The sequence below is a fragment of the Gasterosteus aculeatus genome, chromosome 18, assembly GCF_964276395.1.
Source record: "Gasterosteus aculeatus chromosome 18, fGasAcu3.hap1.1, whole genome shotgun sequence".
Taxonomy (NCBI): Eukaryota; Metazoa; Chordata; class Actinopteri; order Perciformes; family Gasterosteidae; genus Gasterosteus; species Gasterosteus aculeatus.
This window is the reverse complement of record NC_135706.1, coordinates 10387134-10406034: the sequence shown is the minus strand read 5'-3', so window position 1 is coordinate 10406034 and position 18901 is coordinate 10387134. Positions and strand designations below refer to the sequence as shown.

Genomic DNA, 18901 nt, shown 5'->3' with positions numbered 1-18901 from the left:
GCTTAATTGTAAATAGAAGCCAATCTGAATCAATCAAATGCAGAATGTATGATATATATGAATATAATATATGAAACGGCATCTACGTGACATGCTGCGGGTTTACAGGGAAACTGATTAGGGGCTTTGTGAGGATTCTTTCCTTTGTGTGTATATATTTTGAATATACGTGTTCTCCCGATTGTTTGTCACTCGTCATGACACACATGGCAGTGTGGGAGCTCCGTGTGTAGTTTAACATCAAAGGTCACATTGCAAAGCCCAGCTGTGTTTGGGACAGCTGTAGGGAGACATTCTGCCGAGATGCATGCAGGTCAGTGAGCAGCGCACACACACACACACACGCAGAGGTTCCCACAGTCACTATAACCATAACTCGGCAGAAAGACATGCAGAGACACCCATGTAGCTTAAATTAACAGCACAATAACCCGGTTGATTTTAATGTTCAGGCATGCAAACTCTCTCTCACACACACACATTGACAACACAGAGAGATGGGCGGACACATTCGCAGGGAAGCAACGAGAGGTGAACCCTGGGCTGTTTATGAGTTGGGGACAGAGCAGAGGTCAGAGCTCAGCCACATGTGATCTCCGTTATCACACCGCATGACACAACTGGAGCAGAAGGGAACCTCGACCTCACGGAGCTGAAACACGCCCGTGTTAAAGCTGTCAGGGACCAGGAGCAGCGTAATGTTGTATTAATATAACATCGAGCTTCATGGATATTTTGTGTTACTTTAAGTGTCACAACATTACCATCTTGTGGATGTTTTTATACTGTAGCTGACCGGATTGCTACAGAATATATTATATATATATGAACTCACACAAACAAAGGTGAAATAATTAAGATTTTGTTAGTTTTGTGACAAAACTGGGTGAGAGTGACTGCCAGAGATACTTATAATAGTAAAAAGAACAAAAAACAAAGGGAATCTGGTGCTTCTCATTGAGGCATCCAGGAACGAGGCAGCTCCAGAGGCTCCAGAGGCTCCAGAGAGCTGGAACTCAGCTCATTTTAAATTGGGAGAACTGGTGAGGATGCAGATATAATTCTACTCACCCGGTTGAGCGTGTGGGACACGAACACGTTTTGTCCTAGTGTGTCAGGTTCAACGGACCATGACGCTTTTACACGGAGCTCAACAGCAGAGCTTTACGCATAACTGAGAAACATGAAATGAAGCTCTGGGTGTGTAATCAAAATAACTAATAATTAGAATGTACCGCATAGCCTCAAATTAGCCTCAGAGGGCTCAAACGCTCTGTACCAAGACCCTCTCATGGATACCGTGTCTGTCTGTCCTCGTGCTTTGTTTGTTCATAAGTGTGACTTGTGCGAGAAGAAGCGATGGAGGGAAGCGACCAGGACGCACAGCGCACTGCTCCAGTCCGGCCGCCAGGTGGCAGCAGCACTCAAGCCCCTTAAAACTGCAGGCACGCAGTTTAACACGCAAACGTGAAATACACCTTTTGATCAATACATAAACCAGCTGATCTACGACTTGTGTTTAATTTCCTTCGCTTCGCGGGGTTCGAGGGGTAGGGGGGGGGGGGGGGGGTACCGCAGAACAAAAATTCCTGGAAAAATGAAACTTGCGGCAAAATACCTGAGCGTTGAAGCCGCCCGAGGTCTCTCTCTTTATCAATTGATCACACCCTGTTGCTTTGTAAACTTGGCAGAAATCAAGAAACAAGGCGGTGCTCCAGAGGTTTCATCATAGCCCAGTCATTCCCCCCATCCCACCCCTCCTCCTTCCCTCCCTCCTTCCCTCCCTCCTTCCCTCGCTCCCTCCCTCGCTCCCTCAGTCGCTCCTGCAACACACCGGCGGGGGTCCCGAGGCGCTCAGCGGCATGGAGGTAACCAAAGGAGAGGATCCCTCCGCCGAGCAGGCTGCGATTTTGTTCGCGGCTCCAGAGGTGGAGAGTCAGACGAGAACCGCTGGACGGGCGAGGAAGAGGAGCGCGCGCTGTAAAGTCATCCCCGTGGTACGTGGCTCTTCTCCCGCTGCGGTCACACTCACCGACTGAGAGACTCGCCTTTTGGTGTTTCCTCCCACGCGCTCCGCGGGGAGTGTTTGGTCAAACGCGTGCCTTTGCTGTACCTTTTACCTAAAAGCTGTTTGTGTTTTTAAAAGGCGTTATAGTGCCAAGAATAGAAGACAACAAAAAACATTACATCAGCAACTGTTTTGATGAATGTGTTTCAGTCATTTTTCCATTAGAAGAGTGCCAAACATTTTCTCACATCAAATAATGGCTCTGGTTTTTAGACATGTGGTACTTTTCCCACAAATGAGCGAATGATCAGCAGGAATCAAACGTTTCTACATCATGTTCTCTTGGTGTAATCCACAGCTGTCGAAGGGTCGAGACAGGTCAGGGCTGCCAGTGAGAATGTGCGAACCAAATGCTTTCACCCGAGTGCAAAAAGAAGGAGGCCTGAAAGTGTCTCTGCAGGTGGAGGAGATCCACGGTTGTTACTGCTCAACAGGAGCCGAGCTTTACAGCACAGCCCGGGATCCAAAATAGTGAAGTTTCAGCTTACAGTTGGCGAGCGATGCAATAGTTTTATTATTCGAAATCAGAAAATTATTTCCCGTTCAACATATTTATGGCGCTTTGAGGTTTGTTTGTCCAGTTTTCTGGGCAAATACTGCTGCCCGAAAGTCAGTATTCTCACTTGCTGTCGCAACTCCATGGCCTATTTAGACAAACAGCAAATACTACAGAACAACAATAATGAACGTGTCATAATATGTACAATATGTTGCCTTTATTTGGTTTTGTTCGGGGACCCGTAGAGTCGTCTGTACAAATCACCTGGCGGTTAACAAACCGTGTAAACCATTTACAAAGTCTAAGAACCAAAGTGTTCTTAGCCGCCGTCTGCTTGCTGCCAATTAAAGACACATGTGGCAAAGTCTAGACCGTAATATCCTCCTTCCTGTCGCACATCGCCCACTGTGCAGCTGTTTGTGATTGTCACAGTTCCACTTTCTTTTTACTATTTATCCTCTTAATGTTCGTCGTTCAGACTTGTCGAAGGTTTTTCTTTGTGCTTTTTTTCCCCTTCGTGTAGACTTTGTTGTGTTTGGACTCCCAACAGTCCGACCAGGTTTTGTGTATAACAGAGAGAAAAGAGAAGGTGGTCAGACAAGCAGGTTTCCACCAGACAGACTGTTTACTTTCACAAGAGCCTTGTCCGATCCAGGTCTCCCCCTTTCTCCCCCTCTCTCCCCCTCTCTCCCCCTCTCTCCCTCTCCGTATAAGGCTGAAGTAAGTGCACGAGTCCAGACTGCAAGCAAACATTGCAGCATATTTTCAGACCCGTATAGGAATTATTGTTTATATGAATCTCACTAAAAGGATCACTCACAACTTGCTGTGACAGTTCCCGCATATCCCGCTTGTAAGCCTGACTGCACACTACTACAGATTTTAGAATGGGGGGGTGTCTTCCGGTCGGGCCCCCGGCCAGCGGGGCCAGGATGCATCTCAGGGGTCACCAGACAGAACGATGAAGGGCTTTTTGAAACAACTTCTTTCAAACTCCACACTAACTAAACCACCATGTGAGCCGCTGAAGGCCTGCTGCGGGTGTCTACAGGGGGGCTGCAAAATAAGCAGCCGCTAAAATCCCCCCCCCCCCTCTAAAGAAATCGATACAGACTTCTTTGAACCCCCCCGTCAAATAAAAGGCCAATTAATTAGATAAAAAGAGGTAGAGATCAAATAAATGACACCAAAAAATTACCATAAAAAAATATAATATTATGGCTGTTATATTCAACAGGTTGTTTATAATTTCTCAACATGTGGTGATTTGTAGTCGGTTCCATCGTGTCTGTATTACGGTCACAAACACTGAGTGAGCCAGTGAAAAGAGACGCTTTTAACAAGGTATAATGCACGATATCATGTTTTCAAGGTTACTGACAGCTATCAGGTAAAATGTTGGTTTGTGATCAATTGGAAAAAATAGAACTTTATTTTAAGGAAAATGTCGATCGTAATTAAACACACAGTACTTGACTTTGTGGAGTTTTATTACATTTTAATCCAAACATCCTCGGCCGTGTTTGTTGAGCGTTTAGCTGCCTGTTATTTATGCACTTGAGGATATTTATGTCCTTCTGCGTCTTCAACCAGCATCCTGACGTTTGTTCTCTGGGTTTTAGGTTCTGCTGCTCTGCTTACTGGCGGTCGTTCTGGCTGTGGTGTTTTCACTGAGAAAGAGCAGTGATGGAAACGGTAAACACTGTCTTCCTTTTACATCTACGGCACGATTTGTATTACTTTTTAAAGATAAGTGTAAGTCATGAAATGCAATGAACCCATTCCTATGAACGTAAATGATGATTTATGTGAAAAAGGGTCAGAAGATGTTTTACAGCACAGTATGTTAAATACAAATATAATATCTTATACCCAAATCTCAAACGTATTTTATTTTCTGTGAGGTTTGGTCTTCACTCCACAACACACAGAGTAAATGAAGCGGCAACGAGAGCGGCAGACCGAAATAGCTGACTCAGGTTTCATTTTGGAGAACTTCCTCAGTGAAGTCTGCTGAAAATACCGGTTGTAAGTTGTCACTGTCCCACGTCGTAAAGACGCCTTTAAGCGGGACAGGAATGTTCACCCGAGGTCGGCGCGTCTCCTCGCAGCTTTACATTCCCTTCTGGTTGGACGTGGGCAAACCGCTGTGCAGAAACACGTCTCTCTTTTGGGGGGGGGGGGACAGCAGTGGCCACTGTGGGCGACTGTTCTTGCTGCCCCGCTGTGGCCTTCCCCCTCGACTTTACATCTCCCACCCAGCCAACATGAAAGCCAGAGAGCGAAACCCTCCCCCCCCCCCCCCCCCCCCCCCCCCGAGCATCTCCAGACCACAGCGAGACGGAGCATCTCCCCCAAACCGCGCTGCTGGCCCCCGAGGGGCGGCGAGGAGGGGCCTTCTCGCCCACATGCTGCGACTCTGTCAAACGTCCAGCGGACTTGACGGATTGTTTTTGGGAGGATGTTTTTTGGGAGGAGGCGAAAGAGGTTCCTGCGTACAGAAATATGTCTAAATGTCCTTGAGCAAGACGCAAGGTTTTTGTTCCAAATGCTCCGTAAGGAAATGAAGGAGGATGTATTTTACTTCTATTTGATTTGGGTTACGAGTGGTTGGACGAATACGTCCCACTTTGTTGTTACACAATGAGAAACACTGGTCTTATGAATGTGGCTCCTCCCGTTTGTTCCCTCACCAAAAACACAGCGGCGTCCTTTGTTTACGTACCAGATTTTTGTTTTACTTTTCTCCTAACAGATCCTAATGTAGCGAGCAGCAAACTGTTTGTCTTCAACCATGTTCATGTTGAAGGGAAAAGTTAAAAGTCTGGTTTTATTAATGCCAACTGTGATCTAACAACATTTAGAATGAAATGAAATCACACATTTATCATCGCATTCGTGTATCCATCAAAGTCGAGGCATCAAAAAGCATCATTCCGGTCAGCAGTTCTGGTTCTTCGGTCTTTTTGTGAGTCTGGTCCTTCATGTTGTGTAGTGGTTACTCCAACTACGATCACAATAATAATGAACCTTTTTTTTCATTGCTCTTTCCCAGCTGAAGGTGAGCTCTGGCTGCAAGCAGCGGAGGACGTCCAACAGTCACGGTGTCCTCCCGGGTAACGTGATACTCTTCTTCTGGTGCTGTGAGAAGGTTTTGTTTGCGTTGAGAGTGAAGCTTTTCATTTGTAACTCCCACCGTTTTGCTGAGTTGATCCCGTTGTCCTCAGTAGGAATTTTATAACGGAAATCAAACTGTGACCACGGAGGAAAATAGAAAGGCTTCCACCAGCTCTGTCTCTAAGCAGTGTTTAAACAAGAGGAACACGTGATTCCTTTTTTTTCTTATGAATGCGTTCGTTTCATAAAGAAAACAAATGCGTTTCCACGGAAACCAGGCGTGGTGTGTATGAGTGTGTGGTTGTGCATGTGTGTGTTTCTGCGTACTAAGCCCGAGAGATCTACAATAATATATATATATTTTTGGGTTAGAAAGTATTTTTTATGTCCAGTATTTATCTCTGATTTAGCGACGTCTGTCTTGGGTGTGTTGTTTCTGTTGGTAAACAGCACTTTTATAACAGTCAAAGAGGAAACTCATCTTAAAACTGCTGATTAAAACGAAATGTAAATTTTCTTAAATATCCAATTATGGTGGTTATTATAAATATAAATATTATAATATTATAATATTATAATATTATAATATTTATAATATTATAAATATATAAATATATTGAATTGTTGGAATGGTTTTAGTCAGGCACATGACACATGTTGTCCGTTTTATACAACAGAATATTTTTCAATGTATAGAGAACCGATGAATGACATCATGTAACACCACACTGCACTACTTGACCCGATTCCATACTTGTGGTTGATATCCAGTAGCCTCATGAGGCTTCGCTATTTAGATATCTGTCACACGCTGTGACTCTTATAATTATTATTAATTAAATAATTAAACAGTCCTGCTCCCAATGAAAAGGGCCCGTGTGCCTTGCTCCGGGATTCAACCGACGTGCCGATCCGTATAGTCTCATTCCTCCTCCCGTCCTCCTCCTCGGTGTGTTCGCTCTTCGCCTGTACGGTCGCAGAGCAGCCATGTTCTCTCCACACAGAGCTACTGCACGCCGCCAAAGATATCCACGTCTCCCGCCGAGAGGTTGTTCTGTTCCGCCGTTCACGAGAGCACGTCGGCTAAAAGCTCCCTTCTTCCTCTTCCCCCGCCAAACAGCTTCAGCAGACCTCCTCTCATCCTGGTGTCCTTGGACGGCTTCAGGGCGGAGTACCTGAAGGATCACAGCGGCCGCCTCCCTGTCATCAGCAGGCTGCGTAAGTGCGCCGCATCGTTGGCTCCTCGCGGTTTCCTCGGCGTCCCCGTGCGACTGAACTCTACTGTGTTGCAGGAGAAGAGGGAACATCAACGCCGTTCATGAGGCCCGTTTACCCCACGAAGACCTTTCCCAACCACTACAGCATCGTGACCGTAAGGCACTTTTCTGTCAAAGCCTTATCAAAACTAAATGACTGTTTCATGCTCAACATCTGGTTCAACAGCGGCAAGAAAGGGGTCATGATCGGTGAAGATAAACCTGGGGAGTCGCAAGATGATTAATAGAAAACTAAAGAAGTTCCGCGACACAAATGAAATGTGTTTATTTCTCGGGGTTCATTTACTTTTTGGGCCGCAACAGAATTGAGGGGTTTACAAAGCGGCTTTTACTCCTCTGGGCTGAAAACAGACTGCAGTTAGAACAAACAGCTGTAGTTACAGGTTATATGTTGGCACTTTGAATCGCTTCCTCCACAGGACACACACAGCTTACCGTGCTAACCCTTTTTTCTCTACAGGGTCTTTATCCTGAGTCTCATGGGATTGTGGACAACAAGATGTACGATGAGACCCAAAACGCTTTCTTCACCTTGAGAAGTGATGAGAAATTTAACCCTAAATGGTACCAAGGCGAGCCAGTAAGTGAAAATGTGCAACCTCGATACGGTCTGATAACAATAATAATAAATTGTTCAGTGAATACTGCTCAGAAATCTACAACTTAATAACCAACTCTTTAGGCAGGACAGTAGTTCACTTCATTGCTGATGTCCCGTATCAGACACGTGGAGCACTCAGCTGAGATGTTCTTAGCTTAGTAAGTTTCTTGGTTTATTTATGGATTCTGCCGACGCAGAATGGCAGCTGGCGAAGGCTGCGAGTTGGGCTTGTTTAGACGCCTTGTGGTTCACATTTAAATGGGAGGTCTCTTAAATCTCATTCCGTGCGTGACGGGCTAGAAGAGAAGAAGAGACTCTATGCAGCGGCCGCGCGGCTTTCCAGGGGGAGAAGAAGAAATCAAACAGCGACGACTTCTCACATGAATTGTTTCATAGTGAGAAGTGCATCAGCCGAAGCACATTTACAAGTCTGCTGCACAAACAAACACTTCTACCCCCAGATCAGTCTAATAGGTGTTGATTTAACGTTAGATTTCCATCATTCTTTTCTGAGCCATGAGGGATTACACTTCATCCTAATGGACAAATGGACTAAACAACATCTCATCTGTTCCAACTCCTTTTACTTTGGGCTCCTCTCCTCTTTCTTTTGTATCCTTCCTTCCTTCCTGTTATCTCTTCTCCTGACCTTTTTCCACCCCCCCTCCCATCGCTCCCTCTGATCTTTCATGTTTCCATTTCCATCTGCTTTCATCCTCCTCTCTCCTCCCTCCTCATCTCCTCTCCTCAGGTCTGGATCACTGCCATGCGTCAGAAGCAGAAAGCAGCAACCGTCTTCTGGCCTGGCTCAGATGTTAAAATCGATGGCACTTTCCCAGACATGTACAAGGTGTATAACAAGTAAGAGAGATGATGTCTGACACTTCTAAATTCATGTAAATGTCGGAATGGCTCACAGTAGTTGTGTTTCAGTGTGCTCAGCGATAATATGATGTTCATTTTTGTGTGAACAGGAGCATTACGTTTGAGCAGAGGGTGCTGATACTGTTGGAATGGCTGAGTTTACCTCAAGGAGAAAGGTACCACGTATCCTTCATTATCATTAACAACCATTACGTTGTGAGTCGCCTCCTAAGACACTGAAAAGCTCACTTAGTCGTCGCCTTTGTAATTTTAGACCTGACTTCTACACGTTGTACCTGGAGGAACCGGACTCATCAGGACACCATTTTGGACCAGCGAGCAGCCAGGTGAAGTTCATTCTTTCATCTTTGGAAACAGTAGCAGGACAAAACCAAGTTAATGCTGACAAAGCCGTTTTTAGGCCCTTTGAGTTTGCTCGTCACTATTTATTCGCCGAAGTGAGTTGTTACCATGATGAACTTTAATGCCCTTTCGCCTTCAGGTCCTGCGGGCTTTGGAGAATGTGGACCGGATTGTGGGCATGCTGATGGACGGCCTGACACAGAGAGACCTGCACCACTGTGCGAACATCATGGTCGTATCAGACCACGGTGAGGCGACTACGCGGCCTGCGCGCGGTGCATTGTGTCATTTTACCTGTTGGTTTGGTCTGTTTCTCTGGGCATCTGGAGACCACGTGTATAGTCGTGTAATAAACACTAATCACTAACATGTGACCAAACTCAAATCACAACCCTCCGCCAAAAAGACTCCTCACGCCATTTCTTTTTCACAGGCATGGAGGAGGCTTCGTGTGAGAAAGCAGCGTATGTGTCAACCTACTTGACAAACACCGATGACTTTTCTGTCATCCAAGGCGCCGCCGCTCGCATCAGACCCAGTCGCCTCCCGCAGGATTACTTTTCCTGTGAGTTCCTGCTGATAAAAATGAACTTCCCCCTTCCAACTTCCCAGCATCACTCAGTGTCCGTTTGTTTGTGAGCGGGCGTGGCTGACCGTGTCCCCTTTTGTTTCCCTCCTCAGTTGACTTTGAGAGTCTGATAAAGAACCTGTCGGTATGCAAAGTATTTCAAACGTGACCTTTGTGTTCATAAGAAGAATGGAAAATTATCTGCTCGCTCGGCCTCGCGTCAAACATTCCCACTCCCCCCTGTGCTGTGTGTTGATTCTCCTCTGCTGTGTCCCATCTGAAGTGCCAGGCCGCCGACCAGCCGATGAGGCCGTACCTCAAAGAAAACCTCCCCAAAAGGATGCACTTTGCCAAACACAAGCGTATCGAGAGAGGACACCTCTACATGAAGCAGGGGTGGCAGGCCGCGCTGTAAGTTACCGCTCACACTGCGTCGGTGTGAGCTTGGAAATGTATTCTTAAACGTCATGTATCTTAAAAAGTCCCTCCCTTCAGTGACGTCGTCTGATATAATTATTTTGCCAAAAAAAACACAAAAATGTCTCGTCAAACGACGGGAGAAGCGCGCTGCGGCCGCCAGCCGGCTCCATTCGCTGGAGAAGAACATTAGAAGTGGTTTTTGTCTTACACACATTCTGCCTGCCTCTGAGACATGAAAAGAACATCCCAAAAACTGTCGGAAAGCTGCCCCAGCTGATGTGTTTTTTTGGACGACCACGTTCCTTTATTGCTTCAAGATGTGTTCTGCATGACCGTGAGAGAGAATCGAATTAGCCACTTCTGTTTTTGCGCTTGCAAAACTGTGTGACGAAAAAGCCTTTTGCAATTTACAAATGCAGTGGAAGTTTATGAACGTAAATGTCTGGTGTTTTGGAAATAAAAAGCTTTCTTCTGCCACACAGAAGTTGAAGCATTCACAGTAAAGTAGTGTAATGAATGAGGCGCATTATGCTGGAGACGGGTTGCACAGCTCCTTTGATGCATGGCAACCATGTCATTAAGGAAAATTGTTTCAGGCTGAGGAATTCAGTCCACTTTGATATAGTTGCATTGCTAAATGGCTCGCTCTCTAGCTTACGTAGATTTCTATTGGTAATACGAGAGAAACGCGCATGTCTCAGATGAAATGTTTCTGTTGTAACCCGATAGGAACCAACAAGAACTCAAGTACTGCAAGGGGGGATTCCACGGCTCGGATAATCTCTTCACCAACATGCAGGTCAGAGGAAGTGAAGGCGTAATGATGAGTGTTTAACACGACACCCTGACTTGCAGGATGTTTTTATGCATAAAGGAATGAAGACGTTTCACTCAAAAAAGCGTTTCAACATCCTTCAAGATTTTAGTAATTTATTTAGATTTAGGAGTTGACATTGATCCATCCATCCATCGTCAAACCGCTTATCTGCACGCAGGGTCGCGGGGGGGGGCTGGAGTCCATCCCAGCCAACTTATCCCAACCAACAGGATGTACCCGATAGACAGGCTACATCCTGGATTGGTCGCCAGCCAATCGCAGGGCTACACAGAGACATACAACCATTCACACTCACATTCACACATCTACGGGCAATTTAGAGTTACCAATCAACCTGATCCCCAGAGCATGTCTTTGGACTGTGGGAGGAAGCCGGAGAACCCGGAGAGAACCCACGCAGACACGGGGAGAACACGCAGACTCCACACAGAAAGGCCTCTGGGTGGAGTGGAACCCAGGACCTTCTTGCTGTGAGGCGACAGTGCTAACCACCACGCCACCGTGCCGCCCGAGTTGACATTGAGTCTTAACATAATATATATCTGTATTCGCTCTACTGGAGCTCGGTTGTTACAGTAGTTTGGAGAAGTTGATCTCCACTTTCACATTCTCTGCTGTGAATAGATGTTATATTTTGAATGTGTTTGTTTCTGCCCACCTCCGTGTTAGTCATCACGAGACGTCAGGATATGTTTCCGCACATGGTTAACTCCGGAATTTGACGTGGTTCATTTAGCCGACAAGCTGCAGACTTCTGACTTCATAGAAATGTTTACACACAGAAGCGACAAGTATGCTTAAAATAGAGTTCGCTCGCCTACAAATATCCCCGAACACCCCCCTCCACCCGGCATGAATCTCCAAGGTTGTTAGACGTTGTGTTATTTGCAGAAAGGGTTTAAATTAAACCTCCCTCTGCGGTTTTGAAAGTTCACAGCACAAAATAAATGCAATTATCTTAATGTGTTTCGCTTTTCAGGCAATCTTCATCGGCTACGGTCCAGGATTGAAAAGAAAGACGGTTGTGCCTCCATTTGAAAACATTGAAATCTATAACCTAATGTGCGGTAAGGAAAGTGTACTTTATCCTCCTTTACTGCTTCTTCGTTAGTCTTTTATTACTGTGACTGACAATGGGCTCAATATTTACCTTCATGATAATCCCACACATGTTCTAAATATGGTTTTAATATCACTGCATACGGTGGATCCCTTCTTGCAGTTGCCTCTAATGAAGGTGACATATGCACCGACGGGTTGTGACGTTGAGAACAATCACAGCCACTAAGACCTGAGCATCCATAGAGGCAAATTACCAAAGCAGAAACGGTGTTTCTGAACCGTTTCTGTAGGTTACTGTCTTGACATCCAACTGCTGGGAAATACTGTTCTTGCAAAATAGATTCAGTTCCGAAAGGAAACAGGTGTCCTCTGCCCCACACCAAATTACCGTTGGTTTGGTGCCGCCACAAAAAGTGCAACAGGAAATAAAAAGCAGCCACGTCAAACAGAAAAACAGAGCAAGTAATCCAAGTGTTTAAAAGCAAAGAGTAACACACATGTTTGACGTTGACATTTGCTCATAACTACACTAAAGTGGGGAACTTTAGACTCAGAAAGTCTCAAAACTCCAACAGTTAACATGTTAGTAGCCGACAGAGGACATTCATTGATTTTCTCCTCGGAGTAGTTTGTTCAGATAATTCAATTATGGGTCGTTGAATATGACTTCCCAATATACTGTAAAATTTGATAGACATTTGTGTCTCATTGGTGGCACAAAACACGATATAAAGAAACATCACATGGACGTAATTTAGCTCCTTTGTAGTTTGGAATCTATGTGATCCTTGTATCTCTACTGTATTTTAAAATATTATTTTAGCGAATGATATTCATGAGATCGAAAGTGTATCAAAAATGCTAACGTGCACGGTTACGTCCACTGTGTGTGTGTGTGTGTGATACAGAATGAACTGTCTATCTTTCCTTCTCCTGTAGATCTTCTCGGTATTCGTCCCGCTCCAAACAACGGCACTCATGGCAGTCTGAACCACCTCCTGAGCCGTCCCTTCCACCTGCCGGTCCACCCGGCACAGCTCTCCTATGACACCCAGTGCGAGGCCGGTGACCCCGTCCCCGCTGACGACCTGCAATGCGCCTGCGATTTGCACAACGATTCCGAGGTACGCGTCGACAAAGTTATTGAGGTCAGGACAGCGCGTGTTCGGTTGGGTTAGAACACTTCTCTGGTCCAGACTGAACCATCTCAAAAGCTATTGGCTGTATTACCATGAAACCGTATAAAGATATTGATGTTCCCAGAGGGTAAAGTGAGTTTTCACTTATCCAGTGTTAACATCTCATCTCAACAGAAGTACGCACATTCATTATCTCCTCGGAATAAATTGTATTTTTTAATAAATACTTTAGCAGTTATATTTTTAACATACTCAATAACTACAAAGCCAATGACATTTCCATCGACCTCCAGGTTTGGTGTTGGGTTTTGATTAGCAAAAATTAGCAGGTTAACATGCCCTCTAAACATTAGCATGTTAGCCTGGCCATTGTGTTTTTTGTATTTATGCACAGTTTATCCTGCATGTATGACCTCACCGACCTCACATGGCCCGGGACTCTTGTTTCGTGATGCTTTCTGGTGTTACAGTTCACGTTTCTCTCTCCGTGTTGTTTTTTTAGGTGATCGCTAAAACCAGAAATCTCACGACAATGAATCACAGTGAGTACTGTTGGATTTTTCTATTTCTTTCTTGGGAAAAATTAGTGTGTCGATTATCCATTTTTTTCCCCCCATTTTAGTTGTCAAAGCCAGTTTACGTCACCTCCACCATCCCTTTGGCAACCCCGGAGTCGTCCAATCGGGCGCCACCTTTTGTCTTCTTTACCATTCCGACTACCTCAACGGATACAGCAAGGACCGCCTCATGGCCCTGTGGGTTTCGTACACCGTCCGGCCTCCGGTGAGCTGCTCGGAGCCGTCTTTTCTCTATAAACACAGCTCGGTCCCTGCTCTGTTTCATCTGCGGTTGCTGCATTGGCCGGCGATTGGTTTTCGAAAGGCGGAATCCCTTCCGTGAGCAGCTGTTACTCATCTCCTGCGCTCTTCTTGGCTCAAACACTTCTTGTCTTTTTCGTTATGCGGTGGAGGTTTTGTGTAAGTCATGACTTTAGGCAGGGTGATACATTCCCGTGAGAGTTTACACTGCTGTACTATTCCGTCTGAATGATGAAGCTAGCGAGGATTTATTCCCATCAGGCTTTCCCCTGAAACGCAGCGCAGGCGGAATATGGTTGCACTTTATCCTCTTTCATCATTTCGTCTTGATGGAATTATAGTTTGGATTTTTTTTTTCATCTGTATTTCCGTCAACCCATTTGTACAGCCACAGAAAACTGCTTGACAAAGTCAGCGGCTCTATTTGACGCTAGCTTCGAGCTAATTTGCACATAGAAAGTCAATTATTCAGTGAAAGCATAAGGGCATGCCACACATCTGTTCTTGCACACAGATATTTTTCACAAAGAGGGATTTTACTTATTTACTTACATTCTTTTTATTGTGGGCTCCCCTGTAAACAAATTGTTGGCCATTTTTAGCTATTATAGCAGCACAGCTCCATGAATGGTAATATCGTACCAGTCCAGATTAAAACTCCTCAACAACAATTGGATGAATTGACATAAAAAATGTTTTATTATCCTCAGAACATGAATCTCGTGAATTAGGAGAACATAAACCCTTTCATAAATTTGTCAAAACTCTTCATCCATCCAGTTTTTGGGTTCACGACCAACTACCTGCAGAACTCGATGGAGATTAAGATGGCCAACGCGCAAAACCAAGCCAACCGATCGTGCGGAGACGCGGCAGCGTCCTCGCTGACACCGACCAATTAAAAACCCCGAGCCGAGCCAAACTTTCAATCCCCCCCCGACTGACCTTCTTCTCTCCCAGACCAGAGTGCGACCCCTGGGCCCGGGCTTGGCGGAGTGCGTTCATGCTGACATACGCGTCCCACCGGCCTCCAGCCAGCACTGTCTGCGCTACAGAAACAACTCCGCTCTGTCCTTCGGCCTGCTGCATCCCCCAAGTGAGTGTGTGTGTGAGTGTGTGTACGTATGTAACTGCTGGGGGGGGGTCATAGCACGCCGTCCCAAGCCAGGTGTTGAACTCAAGGTCACGTGTTTCAGAGCCACATTCTCATGTTAAAATCAAAAACCCGAGCCTTTTGTGTGCAAAACGGTCCCAACCCCCCTTAACGAGACGCTGTGGATTTGTTGTATTTTTAATAAAATGTAGGTTTCAGATGAAGTAGCTCAGAGAAAGTTGGATTTACCAAAATTAGACATTTATTTATTCATTTATTTTTCCCCCCATGACTCTGATTTGTGCTGTCAGATTCAATTTGAGCTGCAAAGATTACTTACTAATTGATCGGAATTGAAAGGGACATTTTTTTCAATCTTGTCCGGCATATTTAGAGAAAATCTATTTAAAAATGAATTGATCAAAATGCAGCTGTGAATTACTTTACTCCTTTGTAATCAAGTTTCTGTCCCAACCAGTTCTTCACTGCTTCTTTCCACAGTGCACGTCAGACCTTTACAACAAGCACTTAGTGTTTCTCATTTCTATCTTTAGGTTTGAGTACCAACGGGCGCGAGACAGACTCTCTAATAACAAGCAACATGGTGCCAATGTTCCCTGCGTTTAAAGGTGAGTCAGTCTTCAGAATATCTATCTGCCCCCAGGTTTTCTAGCTGCACCCGAAGCTGTAGGCGGAAGCACGGTGATTCACAAGTTAAATGATAAATTCCACTGTGCTCTGAATGGGAGCCTTTGAGCTGAATGAGAGCTGAACAATTCAATTAGCTGGATGGCTGAGGACGTACTCTGGATCACTTCTAGACTCGACGCCATGCTCACACTCGTTTTCCAAGTGCAGGTATTGTGGTTTTTCTCTTCTCGGGAGCCATTTCTTTGCACAGTATAATATATTTTCTCTTAAACACAGGCCGTGCTTTTGGTTCTTAAATACACACAACAGGAGTCCAAAGATCTAACCACTGTGATTATGTCGGACTGCTGTACTTTAATTTGGTCAAACTGTTTATTTAAAGCACATCAAAGGAATTGAGGGAGGAACATTTCACGAGTTAATCCTTGGGAAGTTTTCCTTTACAATAAGATTCACTTTTTCCCAGACATTTCTGGTCCCCAGACACTTTAAATGGAAACTCTCTCTCAGTAGGTCCCGTTGGAAGGCCCCCCCCCCCCACCCCCCCTTACTGCTGTTGGTGAATGTTTGAGGCCTATCTATGAATGAGCTGGCAGATGCTGCCCCCTGGTGGCCCGACACTGTGCCCACACCGCGTCCACCTCCACGCATCAGTCCGATCTGTCGTGCGATCAAAACGAGGACTAGACTGGAGACTTAAATCAAAGCAATATGACAAAGTTTATTTGCAACAAGAGTATTCTGTCCTGCAGTTTAACGTGCACGGGCCTATTTCAGGCAGTTTAACAACAACATGATAGAAGGCGCTTAACACAAAATGCGCTCAAATTATATAGTCGCTAAGAGCATTTTTGATTGGTCATTAAGATGGAGGCGGCTCCTGCTTAGAACCCTCGGAGAGCCCCATTGGAGCACAGGGATGTCCATCCCTCCAGGCTCTCGGATCAACACGCCTCCCGTTGTTCATGAGTTCTACATATCAGGATGTGTGCAAGATGTGTGCAAGATAATAATAATAATGTAAAAGAAAAGGTTTTGCATATAAGTTCTAGGCGTAGTTCTATGTATGGACATGTTATTCTTAAAATGGGGAACAGGTGGTTCCTGTTGAAGTGCATCTTTTTGCAACATGTCTGTGCGCTGGTGGGTCGACGTGGCGCAGGGGGAGCGAGGGTGCGCTGCGAACCGCAAGGTTGGTGGTTTGAGTCCCATGTTGAAATGTCCCTGAGCAAGACACCTAACCCCTAATTGCTCCCCGGGCAAAAATGTAAAGAGCCATGGGTTAAAAATTCAATGTAAGTCGCTTTGAATAAAAGCGTCAGCTAAATGACCTGTAACGTGTTGTGACTTAAAATACATGTTGATTATGCAATCCGGCCTTTAAGCGGCCTTCACCCATTATCACTATGCATTTATAGTTCAAGTGTAATTTCATTCTAGCGCAAGCGTGCATTTTTGTATTTTAATACTCAACACCTCACACCGTTGTATCAGCTGCATCTAGTCGGCAGTAAGTTTGGGCTACTAAAAGGTTGTTGTGTGTGTGTTTTCCTTCCCCTGCAGATGTTTGGACTCATGTCCACGATGTCCTTCTTCCAAAATATTCACAACAGCTGAACGGAGTTAACGTCATGAGCGGGCCGATATTTGATGAAGACTATGATGGAAACGTTGATGCGATCAAAGCGATCTCGGGGTAGGTTAGCGATACACGATCAATCTGGCAAACTCCATCCCCCCAAAGTGACATTTTGAAATAACTTGTTTTGCTGAGCCCACGGCCCAAAATGCACATTTCTTGAGTTTGCTGTCATATCTGAAATACTTTCTAGGGGCTTTAACACAACTGGCAAACATCTGTGTGGGATATCAAATAAATCGAGCCCACTGGTTGAAGCAGTCTTTTTTTCTGTGTTTCTCCAGGAACGAAGCTCCCATCCCGACACATTTCTTCCTGATCTTCACCAGCTGCGGGAACTCATCCTTCGGCCCCGATGACTGCGAGGGTCCCCTGCAGGCCAAGTCCTTCATCCTGCCCCACAGGCCCGACCACACCGAGAGCTGTGCTGTGAGTGACCCCCTCCGACCCCCCCATGACTCCTCCCTACACACAACACTCGACCTCTGTACGGACCAGCTAACATCTTCCCATTTCTTCTTTTGTTCACCTTCCCCCCTCAGAGCGGGTCGGACTTGGCGTGGGTGGAAGACTGGCTGCAGCTTCACGCGGCGCGCGTGCGAGACGTCGAGCTCCTGGCAGGACTCAGCTTCTACCACGGCAGGTTATCGGTGGAGGAGACGCTGCGGCTCAAGACGGCGCTGCAGACTGCGTGACGTGAAGCTTTGATTTCCAGCGGAGGCCATATTGGTCTGCACCACGGGCCTCAGTCCACACGGACACAGTAAACGGGTTCCTCGCTCGACAAAGGTTTACGGGCCCAAAAAACAAATTGAGCTCAACATTAAGTTCCATGTGTTTTTTTTTTGTGTGATATGTCTGAATCCCCACAAAGTGTATAATTAGTCAATGTGTCATAGATGTATATGTGTGTTTTTCAGGATGTTTTTTTTATGGATGATTTTATAGCTTTTTGAGATCCGCAGCTCTGAACCAAAGACGGTGCCTCCTTGGATGTGAACTAAATAAAAGGGGGAGAAGAACATTTCTAAACAAAATAAGGATCAATTTATACTACAGTTGCTTTTGTTGGCTCACGCACGGCAATCTGGAAACATTTTTTCTCTGCTGGCCTCAAAAACACCAGAGAATTGAAGGGAAAACAAACAGAAATAAGTATTGTTCAAAACGAAGCCTTCCAGATGTTTACGTTCAAGGTTTTTACTTTTGTGTTTTCTTTATACGGCAGTAGCGTTGATTTAATTTGGGTTAATAGTACAGTTTTGGAGATAAACAGTTTTGAGTGGTAGCTGCATGCATGGGTGCTGATGTGTAAACCGCCCCCCGCCCCCCCACAAAGGATCATTCCACCAACGCTGAGAGACTAAATGGAGACTTGCTTCAGGTTGTTTCTTTTAATTCTGTTTTCACAAGTTCTCTTGTGTCACCACAGACATTCACGTCTTAATGTTGCGTCTCTCCGTGGTGTCGTTTAGTTTAGCGACATTCTTCCATGGAAGCAGCAAATCTGAACTTTTAGTTTATGCTGGAGACGAGGACAGTTGTTCGAGCCAGTAATCAACTATTCAGCCAATTAGTGTTTTTTTTTGTTTTTTGCTTGTGTGTTTGCCTGCTGAACTTGTATCCTGGGATCAACACAATTCCTGTTCTATGTTTTCATCTTTTGCAGCGGCGGTCTGGAAGTGAAGATTAGAAACGCTTGACTTGTTTAGTCTCCTCCATCATGTATTCCAGTGTGTGTGTGTGTGTGTGTGGGGGGGGGGGGGGGGGTACTGTCGGAAACTCAACTTCTTCCATAAACTCTTTTACACTGACCTTGTGGTCTGAATCCTCTTTATTCTTCACTCCCCCATCACGCAATGAGATCACAGCTCGCAGGTGGGA

The 18901-nt window shown here is 45.4% G+C and overlaps 1 protein-coding gene across 2 annotated transcripts; it reads left to right on the top strand.

Annotated features, from left to right (window-relative positions):
• The first annotated feature begins 1697 nt into the window (after positions 1-1697).
• On the top strand, positions 1698-18831 carry enpp1 (ectonucleotide pyrophosphatase/phosphodiesterase 1). Of its 2 annotated transcripts, none has more exons than XR_013453360.1 (23): positions 1698-1997; positions 4190-4262; positions 5623-5683; positions 6805-6902; positions 6977-7056; positions 7422-7541; positions 8314-8423; positions 8537-8602; positions 8701-8773; positions 8929-9037; positions 9223-9354; positions 9471-9502; positions 9641-9768; positions 10507-10576; positions 11595-11682; positions 12617-12801; positions 13319-13358; positions 13439-13599; positions 14595-14730; positions 15282-15585; positions 16942-17074; positions 17302-17446; positions 17560-18831. XR_013453360.1 is itself a non-coding variant. In XM_040160852.2 (23 exons), the coding sequence occupies exons 1-23, from the start codon at positions 1863-1865 to the stop codon at positions 17710-17712; spliced, it is 2403 nt and encodes an 800-aa protein (XP_040016786.2). In that variant the 5' UTR covers positions 1698-1862; the 3' UTR covers positions 17713-18831. The 2 variants fall into 2 exon arrangements, 1 of the variants encoding a protein (XP_040016786.2); XM_040160852.2 differs by having other exon boundaries at positions 15282-15356.
• The last annotated feature ends 70 nt before the right edge of the window (positions 18832-18901 follow it).